The sequence below is a fragment of the Zingiber officinale genome, chromosome 6B (genome assembly GCF_018446385.1).
Source record: "Zingiber officinale cultivar Zhangliang chromosome 6B, Zo_v1.1, whole genome shotgun sequence".
NCBI lineage: Eukaryota > Viridiplantae > Streptophyta > Magnoliopsida > Zingiberales > Zingiberaceae > Zingiber > Zingiber officinale.
Window position 1 is genome coordinate 72024819 of NC_055996.1, and position 14189 is coordinate 72039007.

Here is a 14189-nt window from a genome sequence, read left to right on the forward strand (position 1 = left end):
TGTTCCTTCTAGGGATAGAGCGGTATACGTGATGCCCGTGATCCTCATGATGAATTTAGTGTTTCAATAGATCAACTTTTGCTATTGCGTTCAATCCATAAAGTGAAAAAGACACCATAGCTATCCCTAGAGGAAGACTTTCTCATTCCAATAACAAAGAAGGTAGCTTTCACATTTGTTTTTTAACATCATTTGTGGCCTAAATAGGCATCAATAGCCATGTTAAATTTGCATGACAATTAGATTTTGTTTTGTTTGTTTGTGCTAAAAATAGTGGAAGATGAGTAGATAGCTTTTTTTTTTGTTTGTGCTAAAAAATAGTGGAAGATGTGTCCATGAACTACATTAGCCTAACTTAATGATATTGTATTTAATTATTTTGTTTTTGTTAACCTACATCAATGTTAATTCACTCTAATAATTAAATCTTTATCAATCAAGTCTTGCAAATTCCATAGATAAGATAGACTAGTTGAGTGATCTCACTAAATTGGGTGGGCAACTAGAGAAAAGATGAGTAGTGGGGCAAATATACAATGAGATTGAATTAGGATGGAATAACAATATCATGAAAAAATAATTTTCCAATTTTTTTATCTTGTAATATTACAAGAACTACACAAGCCACCTGCATCCCTTTGATTTGCCTCTCTTAATTAATATAAGCCATTGCTTCCAATTCATCCAATAAACACAGTTCTTTTAACCCACATAACAATGCAAGAGCTAACAAATATTTCTTTTGATATATCACACATTGAACATACATTTCATTCCAATACAATTACATTGTTGTGAACAGCTAAACTGAATGCCAAGATATGCCCAAACAAAGGAATAGCTGCAAGTGAAATCTTCAAATGCACGGAACAGATTCAAATACAGTCTCGACTTGTGGCTCGAACCTGTCACTAAATACGGACTATAGTTCATTTGAGAACCAACTCGAGTCTAACAGAATGATTCTCACACTTGAGATAGCTACGGTTGCGGTGGCTCTTGTTGGGGAGTGGATGGTGAATCTGGTGCTAATGTGATGGGCAAGCTGCCCCTATGTCGACCAGACTGCAGAATGAGTGCCACTCCACTTGCTGCTAAGCCAGCTGCTTCCTGAGTATTTGGGTCGTTGGGATTGAATGCCAATACAAAATATAGACCCCAACAAAAGGATTAAAAATAAAACGAGTCACATAATCCTCAATTTTCTAGTCACAGGAAAATAGAATCTCAATAGATCTGTGGAACTCAACTTCTACTCAACTCAACTTTCACATGAACCACAGAAGTACATTCCACCTTCGTGGAACTCAGCATCCTCACAAGAATCTCAATAGACCTGTGGTCACCTCAAGCAAACCACCTAAGCCCTGACTCAGCCTCAACTGAATCTCAACTGGTAATAAATATATGTGCCCATATTGTGATCCAGACCTAATTAATAATTTTGGCAGATTACTTTTAATTTGTTGTGACCCTCTACTATAAACACAAGCTTTCACTATATGGTGGAATTCTTGATATATGTGACCTTCATCTAGCCTATATGGAGTCACTTATTTTGTTTGGTCAGGAAGTGACATGCAGGAACCTGATTGATAGTGTTGTTAACTTCAGCAAAATGGTTGCCAAAGGAGGAATCTCAAGCATTCCAACTTGTAAGGAAATTCATTAGAAAAGTAAAGTTTTACATTAAAGACACCAAAACTATGCAAGCATCAAAATATCAACAGCTTTTTACCTGCCTTTCCCTTTGCCGTTGCATGATCGTTATGATCCACGCCATAAAGTAGCATGGTAACAGAAATCCCAGGGCACGTAGCAAAAAAAGCTGAAAAATTCAACTAATGTGTTTGATACATGAACAAGCTAGGCCCTAAAATACTAAGCAGTTTAAATTTTCACTCACTGAAAAGTATGCAGAAGCATCTTCGACATCGCTGTCATCCTCATTGCCATCAGCGTTATTAATGATCAATGCATGCCTCAACAACAAGAGAGCCATTAACTACAGAAGTTTGTTCAGGAAAAATGCTTAGTATACATGTATACCATTTGAGTATCATTTTATAACTCTTAAGTTAGATGCCATCTGATTGCGGGATGTAGATGTCAAGGTTAAAAATAAGAAAGGGACTTAACTATTAAAGTAACAGAGCGGCAAAATACAGCACCACTGTCATTTGAAGCATATCCATCATAGTCACCTTCAACAAGGTGGTGGTGTGCTGCTCTCATTGTCAATACGTGACGATCATGCAAATCCAATGCAGAACCTGTAATTAACCAACTGCCACAGCAAATGAAAAAATATCTTAAAGAAAAAGGAATAAATATTTGGATTGACAAAGTAAAATTTGTAAATGAACTTACTTGATGTCAATTGTGGTGTCATCAAAATGAATTCGTGGAGGAGTGGTATAACCAGGTTTATATTGCTGTAATCACAAATGAAGCTAAAAAAAATTATAATACTTATTTGATATATGACATATTGTTTTTAAAGTGAATATACAGGAGCACATTGTTCAAGTCAAAAGGATTAGGAGTTAGCACAAGAAACTCAAGATAGGCCAGCACATCGAAGATGAATAATAGGGTTATGTGTGGGATGAATATCCTGGAGGTCGATTTCTCAGTGTGCATGAGTTGTGTTTTGGATTTACCCACGAACCAGGGGGAAGGTTGTCCCCCTCTAGTATTAGTCGGGTGAAGCTTGGACCCCAGGATTATCAATAATAATAATAATAATAATAATAATAGGGTTATGTGCTGCTAAATAAACAATACCATAAAAGAACTAAATGTTAATTGAATACTTGGCATAGTTAATGAATCAGAAAATAAGTTATAAATGAACTTTAAAAGGCAAGTGGTAAGGTAAGTTTCCTATTGCACTAGAATATTGATAATAAATAAATCACAATACAAATAAATTATCCAAACAACTAAACAGAACAAGTTTGTGCTAAATCCAGGTGAATTTCCTATTTTCACTTCACCCTTTTCTCACCAGAGGTTTAGACAACCATTTGAACCAAACGAATGCCAAAATATATATATATATATATATTCTTCTTCCTCAGAGGAACTAGCTTGTTGTTTGTATTGCATGAAGAAATGGTATGTAAGCATATTCCTTGTTACAACAATCGATGACTTCTAAATGGCTTACTCTTTTTGTCTTCAACACCTTGTGGCAATGCACAGCACAGCTTATGTTGCTTATAAAATTGGATCCTAGACATCCTACCTTTTTTGTTTAGACATTAATCTTTGTTCATGGAAGTGTGTAGATTGTGAATCTTGGAAACAGGAAATAAAATTAAATGCCTTTTTTAAAAAAGAATAGTTTATCTTTGTTTACAAAAAAAAAAACAAAAACTATATATTCTTCAGAAAGAAGGCACATGAATGACACAAATTTGCGGAGAATGTCCATACAATACAACCAAGACTGTAACACACCTCATGACAGATTTCACAGGTTGTATCACCCTTCTCATTGCACCAACGTTGGATACATGCCCTATGAGCATACTGCAGCACATTGCAAAATTGTAACTGACTAGGCCAACTAAACAGCAGCAAAGTAAAGAAATACTATAACTGCAGAAAGAATTCATCATGCCATATTATCTATCTCATTAATGTCTGTTCAAGTTAAGACTGAAGAGACAGCTAATCAAATCAGACTGTTGGAAATTTGTTTGCACCAATTGCTTTAAAAAAACAGATAACAAGATATTGATTTTAAAACTCAGGAGATGCAGAAGTTTCAGAGAACAAATGTTAAAAAAATTGGAGCCAGTTTAATAAAATATCAAAGAAACAAGAATTTTACTATTCACTTTGAAGTTGTACAAACTTGAATCTCCTGAGGTGAAAAATCAAGGTGCAAAAGTTAGAAAATAAATACAGACTCCATTTCCAATATCCCAAAATAAAATAAAATAAAATAAAATAAAATAAAAGCAAGGAAACTGCATTGTCCCTTAAGTAGACTGGCAAACGTCATTCTATATTATGTTATTGTTTTGATCATCTCACTTAGAAGAATTCTACATCTACCATCGGAGAATCTAAGCCTAAAATCTGCTACTGCTTAATTGTGTTCACATGCCCTCCACTCAGAAGCATTGTAATCCATACAATAACAAGGGTGTATACATACTGGAAAACATATATGAGCCTACAAGAATTGAATCACTGCTAAAGTAATGTATCAAGCCTAGACATCATGCCCCATTCTACTGAAGCAAATAATCCAGATTGCAGAGTACAACAACAAATCCATGAGTCCAACTATTCAAGCAGCTACATGGATCTTGTCCCACAGTTTAATTCATTATAAGTAACAAGAGCATATCAGGAATCTTGAGCAACAGATCCATGCAATTCATAAGCATATAAATTTTTTAGTAGATCAGAAGGTAATCTATAACTTTATACATTGGAATCCATGCAGTAATGCATGTCTATCAACTCTATCAGGAATCTGACCAATAGAGATGCATGAGCTAGCAGACATTGGAATTCAACAGCACATCATTTGTTTTTCGAAGATCAGAAAACAGCATATAATTGGAAAGGCAACACATAAAGCTACCAGTTCACAACGACCCAATAGCCAAGTACTAAACCAGGTCAAGCTTTATCAGAATGTCAATAGACCTCCAGGCTACCAAAAAGGGGGAAAGAGAAGGAGACCTTCAGACTGCCATTGCAAGCGCAAGGGACCTCCAAGTTCTCCACGTGATCCTCCTCTTGGCATATACGGCAGTCCACCGACTGAATCAGTGGCTCCTCTTCATCACCAATCAAGTTTTCCCCTTCCCCGCCCGACCCACTCACCAGGGCGGAAGAAAAGTTAGGGGCAGAATCCTCTCCCCCTCTGATCGTGTTAACCTTTCGAGGCTTCCTCAGCAGATCAAGGCTCAATACTACATGATCCCCCATCTTCTCGCATGGAATTCTCCTGCAGCCAAGTTCAAAATTCGATCGATTAAAGCAAAAAACCGATGAAAAGATTCAAAATTTGTTCAAGAAAACAACTTGATGGCAACAGATTTTTAGTTTGGCCAGCACAAACTGCACCAAATCGAAGCGCCACCCCGCCAGAATCCAGCAATATCGGCGAGGAAAACCAGCTAGAAGAACAAAATTGAGAAGGACAAGAAGGGAGAAAGAGAGTGGGAGAGAGAGAGACGGGCGTACCTAGAAGGAGACGGGGGAGGAAGAGCGTGAATCGTCGATGGGATCGGCTCGGGGCTTCTTCCGTTGTGCGCTCGGATATAATTAGGAATGCGTTCTAATGTTAGCCGTCATCCGCGTTGGGAGGTGCGCTACTTGGTGTTGTGGCGCCGATAACAACGGTCGAGAATGTTTTTCTCCGAGATGACGGACGTTACAGTATGCTATAACGGGCAACTGGTTTTCTTTGAGAATTTAAACCGAGAATTTTTCATTTTGCCCCTCCCCCAAACTTTGCCCTCCTTCTTTAAAATATCTTGTGCAAAAATAAAACTCGTATTTCACTTCCTGACGATGGAAAAGTAGCACGATCTATTATAGGAATGTTAAAATTATAAAAAGGTCCTCATTTTTTTCATAACTCAAATTGTGACCCATGCTCAATCCATCGTTGGTGGCACCTAAAATGTATATGTTTAAAGTTTATATCATGATTTTTTTAAATTATTTTTTTTATATTATTAAATTTTTAGAAGAAAAATAAAAACAAAGACTGAGCTATTTGAATCAGTATAATGATATTGTTAGGAGATGTTTTAATTTTGTCGTTCTTGTCTCATTTATGATTAAAAAAACACCTTATGGTAAAAAAAAAAAGATTAAAATTATGACACAGTAGAAATATGGGAGAAGGATTTTGCAATACATCACTAAAAAAAAATAGTAACAATAAATGTTGAATTTAAATGCTTTAGAAAGATTGCATACTTAATTCTTAATACATCATTTGCCATAACTTAAAACTCTTAAAATTAATTTAGCATTTTATGAAAATAGTACTAAAGCTATAAAATATTAGTAAACTATATATTAAGTTCAGAGCTAGTCAATGAAAAATAACTATATCCACCTTCAAGATTGTTAATTTTGAAGTCCACCTGCCAAATTAATCTGACCAAAGACGTAGATACCTAGTGATATCGAGAATAGCAAGAGCAACTATGAGGATTACAGACGTAGATACCTTTTGTCACTCTAGTCGATCTCACTCTGGTTGATTTATCACTTTTTTTTGTTTTGGTCGATCTATCACTCAGTTCGATTCGTCACTCTTCCTTACTAACCTGTCATTCTTTCTTATCGATCTACCACTATGATCGACCTACCATTCTTCTTAGTCGATCTACCACTCTAGCCGATCCACCACTCTTCTTGACCGATTCGAGTCAACCAATCTTCCTAATCGATCCAAGTCCTCAAGGTGGTCTACATCCTTTATCAGAGCCAACTCCCTCCAAAAACAAGGTTTGATATGATGATGGAGGAGACTTAGCTCGTAAAATCATCACAGCACATTAATAGTTCACTAGCCCAACATTTTTTTTTGTCATTTTGTGCCAAAGATTACAGAGAATATTTCATATGTAAGCTGTACACTAAAAGCTTTCATCATGTCTGATCCGGCAGTAAGAATGAGGGACCCACTTCCTGAAGGGTCTCAGCTTGAGGATCGATGAAAGGCTGAGCGGTTGATGGCTGAGCCGAGCAGATGGGTAGGTCCGAGCAGAGCTAGAGATAACCCATCCATGGGCTCAGGTTTCCGACGCCAAGGCAAGAGGATCGAAGGGCCGAGCGGGAGTCCGCTCGGCAGGGGCCAAAGGGCCGAGCGGGTTGTCCGTTCGGCCGAAATATGGGCGAGGGTACAAAGGTGGCCGAACGGCCTATGCACTCGGCTCGAGATATGGGATATCAGCAGAAGCATGTCTGATGATTAGGCCGTACTCAAAATCGCACGATGGAGGATCTTGCCGTCATATCATGGAAGGGTTGATACAGTAGCAGTATGGTCTCATGGACGTCTTCCTGACAGATCCATATTTGGGTATGGCCCTTCTGACAGACCCATACCTGGGCATGGTCAAAGGCAGGTGGTTGCTTTGACTGACGCACCCAGGCTTCTTTGAGAGGTCTATATAAGGCCTCCATTTCTCCACCGGAGGTAAGAAAAATCTTCATCTTGAAGCCACCTTTCTGTTATTCCTCGCCTGACTTGAGCGTCGGAGGGCCGTCGCCGGGACACCCCTCCCGGCTCGGTGTTCACCGGAGCATTCGAGGATCTAGCAGAGAGCGCCACGTGCCCAATCAATTCCGGTTCGGACAGATCAAATTGGCGCCGTCTGGAACGCTCCCGATCGGCGAACAATGGGCGAGGCTGGACGACAAAACACGGTGACGCTTTGAGGGAAGAGCTCGCCCTGGTCGAGATAAGGGCCGCCAAACTTGTTGAACAAAAACAGAAAGCAGCGACAGAGCAACAAGCGACATCTGCGTCCGGTGGCCGAGCGGAAGCACCTCCAGCCACCGTCGAATTTCACCGGGCCTTATTAAGCCGCACCAGCTCGAAGAGATAGAGGTTCTTCTTCGGACGAAATACCAAGGCGGGATGACAGAAAAGGTAAGACTCCCCGGGCGGACTCATCTCCCGAGCGAGCCAACCGCCAATTTTCGGAGGCTATTCTACGAGACCCTCTGCCCAAGCACTACGTGCCTCCGACGATCGGCGAGTACAACGGAACAACGGACCCGGATGATCATCTGGGTAAGTTTGATAACACGGCCACGCTCCATCAATACACCGATGGAGTGAAATGCCGCGTCTTTCTTACCACACTCTCGGGATCGGCTCAACGGTGGTTCCGGAGGTTGCCGGACGGATCTATCACAAGCTTCAAGGATTTCCGAACGGCCTTCCTCCACCACTTTGCTAGCAGTCGGCGTTATCAGAAGACAAGTGTCAGCCTGTTCGCCATCAAGCAAGATCCAAAGGAATCGCTTCGGGCTTACATCCAACGATTCAACCAAGTGGCAATGGACATCCCCACGGCCACATCGGAGACGATGATGAACGCCTTCACACAAGGCCTGGTAGATGGTGACTTCTTCCGGTCGCTCATCCGAAAGCCGCCCCGAGATTATGATCACATGTTGCATCGGGCCAACGAATACATAAACGTGGAAGAAGCGCAAGCCACTCGGAAAAAGGAAACTCTAACCGAGCGTGCACCTGTTCAGGCCGAGCGGAAACAGCACGCCGCTCAGCAGCCACCTAGAGGACCGAGGGCCGAAGCAATTCGATCCCCCCACGCCAGATCGCATGTACAAGAGGTGGCTGCCACTCGGCCCAAACCGAAGAAGAAGTGGACCCCTCTGTTCTGCTCCTTCCACCAGTCGGATACGCACAACACGAGGGATTGTCGAAGTCTTCCCTTCGTGACTAATCCCATTCCCAGGAGAGCCGAACGACGGTCTCCTCCCATCGACAGAAGACAGAGGGCTGAGCACCGGACCTGGGGAACGCGCGAGCGGGCGAATGGGATCACGGGCGCGTCACCGCGCCCGGAGAAGGGTTTCCTCGCCGCCGCCGCGGCTCTAACGTCGACATGCGGACTGTCCCGCCGGAGGAGGAAATCATGGCCAGCGTCGACGTCGAGATGGTGAAGTGCGCCTGCCAGGACTGCGTCTGCGTGATCCCGGTCGCCAAGGCCGTGTCGCGCCAAGAGCGGGCAAGTGGACCGGAAATCACTTTCGGACCCGGGGACTTAGAAGGAGTAGAAGTGCCCCATGACGACGCACTGCTCATTAAAGCGGTAATATCAAATTACACCATTCACCGCATATTTGTTGACACAGGGAGCTCGGTCAACATCATATTCAAGAAAGCGTTCGATCAGCTGCAAATTGATCGAGCCGAGCTGCTGCCCATGACGACCCCGCTCTACGGGTTTACGGGCAACGAAGTTCAGCCGGTCGGGCAGATCCGGCTAGCCACCTCGCTGGGAGAAGAGCCGCTCAGGAGGACCAGGACAATAAACTTCGTGGTGGTCGACTCTCCATCATCCTACAACGTCATTTTGGGACGACCGGCGAATTCCGAGCGGTTGTCTCAACCTTCCACCAAAAGATAAAGTTCCCGGTAGAGGACCAAGTAGGAGAAGTGCCTGGAGATCAGCTAGCAGCTCGGCGGTGCTATATAGAGATGATTCGGGCAGAAGCTTGCTCCGCTCGGAAGGCGCCCCGAATCGAGGTACACGTCATAACCGAGAAACCTCCTGCTTTAATTTATGATGAAAAGGAGGAAGTTCAGATCCATCCAACCCGATCGGAGGCCACGACTTTTATCGCCTCGGATCTGGAGGAAGAACAGAAGGAGAAGCTGATCCAATGCCTCCAACGAAATCACGATGTCTTCGTCTGGTCGACACATGAATTGCCCGGAATTTCGCCGAGCATAGCGCAGCATGAGTTACATGTCCGACCGGACGCTCGGCCGATAAAGCAGAGAAAAAGAGATTTCAGTGCCGGGCAGAATGCCATCATCCGGGCGGAAGTAGAAAAACTTCTGGAGGCCGGCCATGTACGCGAGGTGTGAACAAAGCATGTCCCAAGGATTTTATCCTCTGCCCCGGATAGATCAGCTGGTGGACTCTACGGCCGGCTGCGAATTAATCTGCATGCTTGACGCCTACCAAGGATATCATCAAGTGCCGCTCGCCCGGGAAGATCAAGAAAAAGTAAGCTTCGTGACGGCCGACGACACTTATTGCTACAAAGTGATGCCGTTCGGATTGAAGAATGCCGGGGCCACCTATCAACGCTTGATGAACAAAGTATTCCGGGAGCAGATCGGGCGGAATCTGGAAGTTTATGTAGACGATATTCTTATTAAATCTGTCCGAGCGGTAGATCTCTGCAAGGACATGGAAGAAACCTTCCGAACGCTGCGCAGATATGGAGTCAAGCTGAATCCCCAGAAGTGCCTGTTCGGAGCAAAAGGAGGGCATTTCTTGGGATATATAGTGACCGAGCGGGGAATTGAAGCCAACCCCAGCAAGGTGAAAGCTTTGCAAAACATGCTTCCTCCTAGAAACACAAGGGAGGTACAACGGTTGACCGGTCGGATAACTGCATTGTCCAGATTCATCTCCAAAACCGCCGACCGGAGCCTGCCATTCTTCAAGATCCTGCGCAAGGCTACTAAGTTCCAGTGGGATGAAGAGTGTGACCGAGCATTTGAAGAGTTGAAAACATATCTAAATTCTTTGCCAGCCGATGCGGGTGAGTCACTTTATATGTATCTATCGTCAATCGAGCATCTGTAGGCTCAGCACTTGTGGGCGAGGAACAGCCGGTGTATTTTCCGAGCCACATTTTAAAAGACGCTGAGTCTCGTTACACGGCTCGAGAAGTTGGCCTTTGCTTTGGTTCTAGCCGCTTCGACCGTATTTCTTGGCTCACACCATCATTGTCCGGACGAACAGTCCACTCGGAAGAGTCTGTTGAATCCAGGAGCGTCCGGACGGCTCATCAAGTGGACGACAGATTGCGAGTTTGACATCCAATATCAAACCCGCTCGATTAAAGCCCAATCCTTAGCTGATTTTGTGACCAACGGAAAGGCCTGAGCGAAGCTATGTGGAGAATATATGTGGATGGATCCTCCACTGCTGAAGAGGATCGGAATAGTACTACTCTCACCTCGGAAGAAAAGATGCACCTATCCGTCCGGCTAGATTACAAAGCTACTAACAATGAGGCAGTATGAGGTTATAGCCGATCGCAGCAAAGACGCATGTGGGAGCCGGCCGGTGACACTTTATTCGATTCACCCGCCGCCTCCCAAGACCTTTGAAATCAACCGTGTTCTGCTCAAACTCTACGCTGAGGCCTTTGAAAAACTCAAAGCTGCTTTCCGAGAGGTGCTTATTCAGAAGATTCCCCGAACGGAGAACCAGGCGGCCGATGAGTTAGCCAAGCTCGCGAGCTCGATAACGCCAGTCGCCCTTCAGCAACCAATTGAAAAAATACTGCTGGTAGCGCATGTCGACCGGATGCAAGGCCTCACGTTTCCAAGTGACTGGAGGACACCTATTATAGAATTCCTCCGTTCGGGCACCACACCATCTGAGGAATATGCAGCCCGGCTCCTCAGAAGAAGAGCCGGTCGGTTTACACTCATCGGAGATCAGCTTTACAAGAAAGCTTTTTCGCGTCCTCGGAAGACTCAGCTTACATCCTCCAGGAAGTGCATCAAGGATCATGCGGGGGACATCCGGGCGGGCGCTCGTTGGCCAAGAAGATCCTCTTGGCCGGATACTTTTGGCCAACCTTACAAACAGATGCCGCTCGGACAGTATCTACATGCCTTTCATGCCAGAAGTATCATAACTTCATCCACCGACCGGCAGAGGAGATGAAGGCATCAACCATCTCATGTCCGTTTGATCAATGGGGAATGGATATTGTGGGTCCATTTCCGATGGCGACCGGGCAGAGGAAATTCTTACTAGTGGCGGTAGACTACTTCTCCAAGTGGGTAGAGGCCGAGCCGCTCGCAAAGATTACTGAACAAATGGTTAAAAAATTCATCTGGCAACACATCATTTGTCGGTTCGGCATCCCCCGCCGACTAGTGTCCGACAACGGGCGGCAGTTCACAGGGAAAATGTTAAAAGAGTGGTGCAGGAGCTACGGCATTGAGCAACATTTCACGTCTGTGGCCTATCCTCAGAGCAACGGTCAGGCTGAAGTCGTCAACAGGGAAATTCTCCGTATTCTGCGCGCTCGGCTCGACCATTTGGGGGGAAGTTGGCCAGATGAAGTGCCGAGCGTCTTGTGGGCCATCCGAACGATGCCAAAAGAAGGGACAGGAGTCACACCTTTCCATTTGGTATATGGCGGTGAGGCCGTCATTCCAGTCGAAGTCGGCGTTGATTCAATCCGGATCCAGAGCTACGATGATGACAACGCCGAACGAAGAAACATGGAGCTGGACTTGGTAGAAGAGGAGAGGGCGAAGGCAGCCGTTCGGCTGATGGCATACCGCCAGCGGATGAAGCAAACTTACAACCGGCGTGTCATTCCCAGATCATTCCAGGTCAGCGTTCTTGTCTGGAAGAAAGTCAAGCCGGTCGGCGACGTCGGCAAGCTTGAAGCTCCATGGGCCGGTCCCTTCAGAGTCATCGAAAAGCTCCGCTCGGGCGCGTATTATTTGGAAGACAAGGACGGTCGGCAGCTAGATAGACCGTGGAGCGCGAACCACCTCCAGCCTTACCGGGCGGGATGAAGGGTGTATCACTGTAAATCACTCGGTGTACTTCATTTTTTGACTGAATGTTTGAAATGCAGAAATGAAGAGTCAAAAGAGCGAAAATGAGACATTATCGTGGGTCGAAGGCCCTGTACCGTTCGGACGGCGGTAAATTATCTTAGCAAAAATGCTCGACGAAGCAGACCCTGAGCCGTTCGGCCAGGAATACGTTCTCCACTGGGTGAAAGGTGCGCTAAATGTAACTGTATATGCTCCTCGGTCGCCTATGCACTTGCGATGCAGGAAGTAGAAGGATGATAGCACAGGGTATCCTCTGCGAAACGGAAGGCCAAGGTCGCTCGACCTGGTAAGGAGTTAGCCCTAAAGCCGTCTAGCCCAGACGTTAAACCGGAGAGACGGGCCGGCGTCTATAAATAATCCGAGAGGAAAGCCGACGAGCACTGTCGTTAAAACTCGAGAGACGGGCCGACGTCTATAAATAATCTGAGCGGAAAGCCGACGAGCACCGTCGTTAAGAATCGAGAGCCGCGCCGACCGGCTATAAATATCCGCGCCGACGAGCACCGTCGTTAAAAATCGAGAGCCGCGCCGACCGGCTATAAATATCCGCGCCGACGAGCACCGTCGTTAAAAATCGAGAGCCGCGCCGACTGGCTATAAATATCCGCGCCGACGAGCACCTTCGTTAAAAATCGAGAGACGGGCCGGCGTCTATAAATAATCCGAGCGGAAAGCCGACGAGCACCGTCGTTAAAAATCGAGAGCCGCGCCGACCGGCTATAAATATCTGCGCCGACGAGCACCGTCGTTAAAAATCGAGAGACGGGCCGGCGTCTATAAATAATCCGAGCGGAAAGCCGACGAGCACCGTCGTTAAAAATCGAGAGCCGCGCCGACCGGCTATAAATATCCGCGCCGACGAGCACCGTCGTTAAAAATCGAGAGCCGCGCCGACCGGCTATAAATATCCGCGCCGACGAGCACCGTCGTTAAAAATCGAGAGACGGGCCGGCGTCTATAAATAATCCGAGCGGAAAGCCGACGAGCACCGTCGTTAAAAATCGAGAGCCGCACCGACCGGCTATAAATATCCATGCCAACGAGCACCGTCGTTAAAAATCGAGAGACGGGCCGGCGTCTATAAATAATCCGAGCGGAAAGCCGACGAGCACCGTCGTTAAAAATCGAGAGCCGCGCCGACCGGCTATAAATATCCGCGCCGACGAGCACCGTCGTTAAAAATCGAGAGCCGCGCCGATCGGCTATAAATATACCAAGCGGAAGAACGAATATCGGAGTAAGAAACTGCGGAAACTATAAATATTAAAGCAGTCAGGCCCGAAGGGGGGTTGGTCCTTCGGCACTCGGCGTTTGTTGACTTCACGCAAGTAGGATACGTGCAGAGCGAGTAGGTCTGCTCACTCGCACTTTATGCAATAAGCCAAGCTGATCGGACGCGTGAGGGAGAAAGCTTAAGAGCACGACTGGCGAAAATTTTACAAGCATTAATGTTAAGCAAACAGAAGAATATTATGGACAATGAGTAGGAAGACAAGAAAAGGGACACCGTTTCATTAGAAGAAAAATTATGCCAAACGACACGTACAAAAATTTCACAACCACCGAGCGGAGGAAGTACAAAAAGTGCTTGAATAACCCACATCACTCCGGATCCTCAAAATTAAAAAAGGTGTCCGGGATGTCGTCGATCATGGCCGCCAGTTCGGGAGGTGGAATGCTCAGGTCAGCAGGAAGATGCCCCCCCCTTCTTGAAGTACGTCGTGGTGACCTTGACCGCCTCGAGGAAGGTTGAGGAGACGTTGCCACCAAACTTCTCACCAAATCGCTCTGAGTGGATGTATTCTTGGCGCGCTACAGCTAGGCGACTCGG

At 45.3% G+C, this 14189-nt stretch overlaps 1 protein-coding gene across 1 annotated transcript; it reads right to left on the reverse strand.

Moving 5' to 3' along the window:
- Positions 1-637: 637 nt before the first annotated feature.
- LOC121992667 lies at positions 638-5358 on the reverse strand. The gene is made up of 8 exons (XM_042547172.1): positions 5215-5358; positions 4708-4975; positions 3466-3537; positions 2371-2435; positions 2140-2287; positions 1907-2005; positions 1739-1828; positions 638-1110 (listed from the first exon to the last, which is right to left on the reverse strand). Exons 2-8 carry the CDS (start codon positions 4954-4956, stop codon positions 982-984), a joined length of 852 nt encoding a protein of 283 aa, XP_042403106.1. The 5' UTR covers positions 4957-4975; positions 5215-5358; the 3' UTR covers positions 638-981.
- Between the last annotated feature and the right edge of the window lie 8831 nt (positions 5359-14189).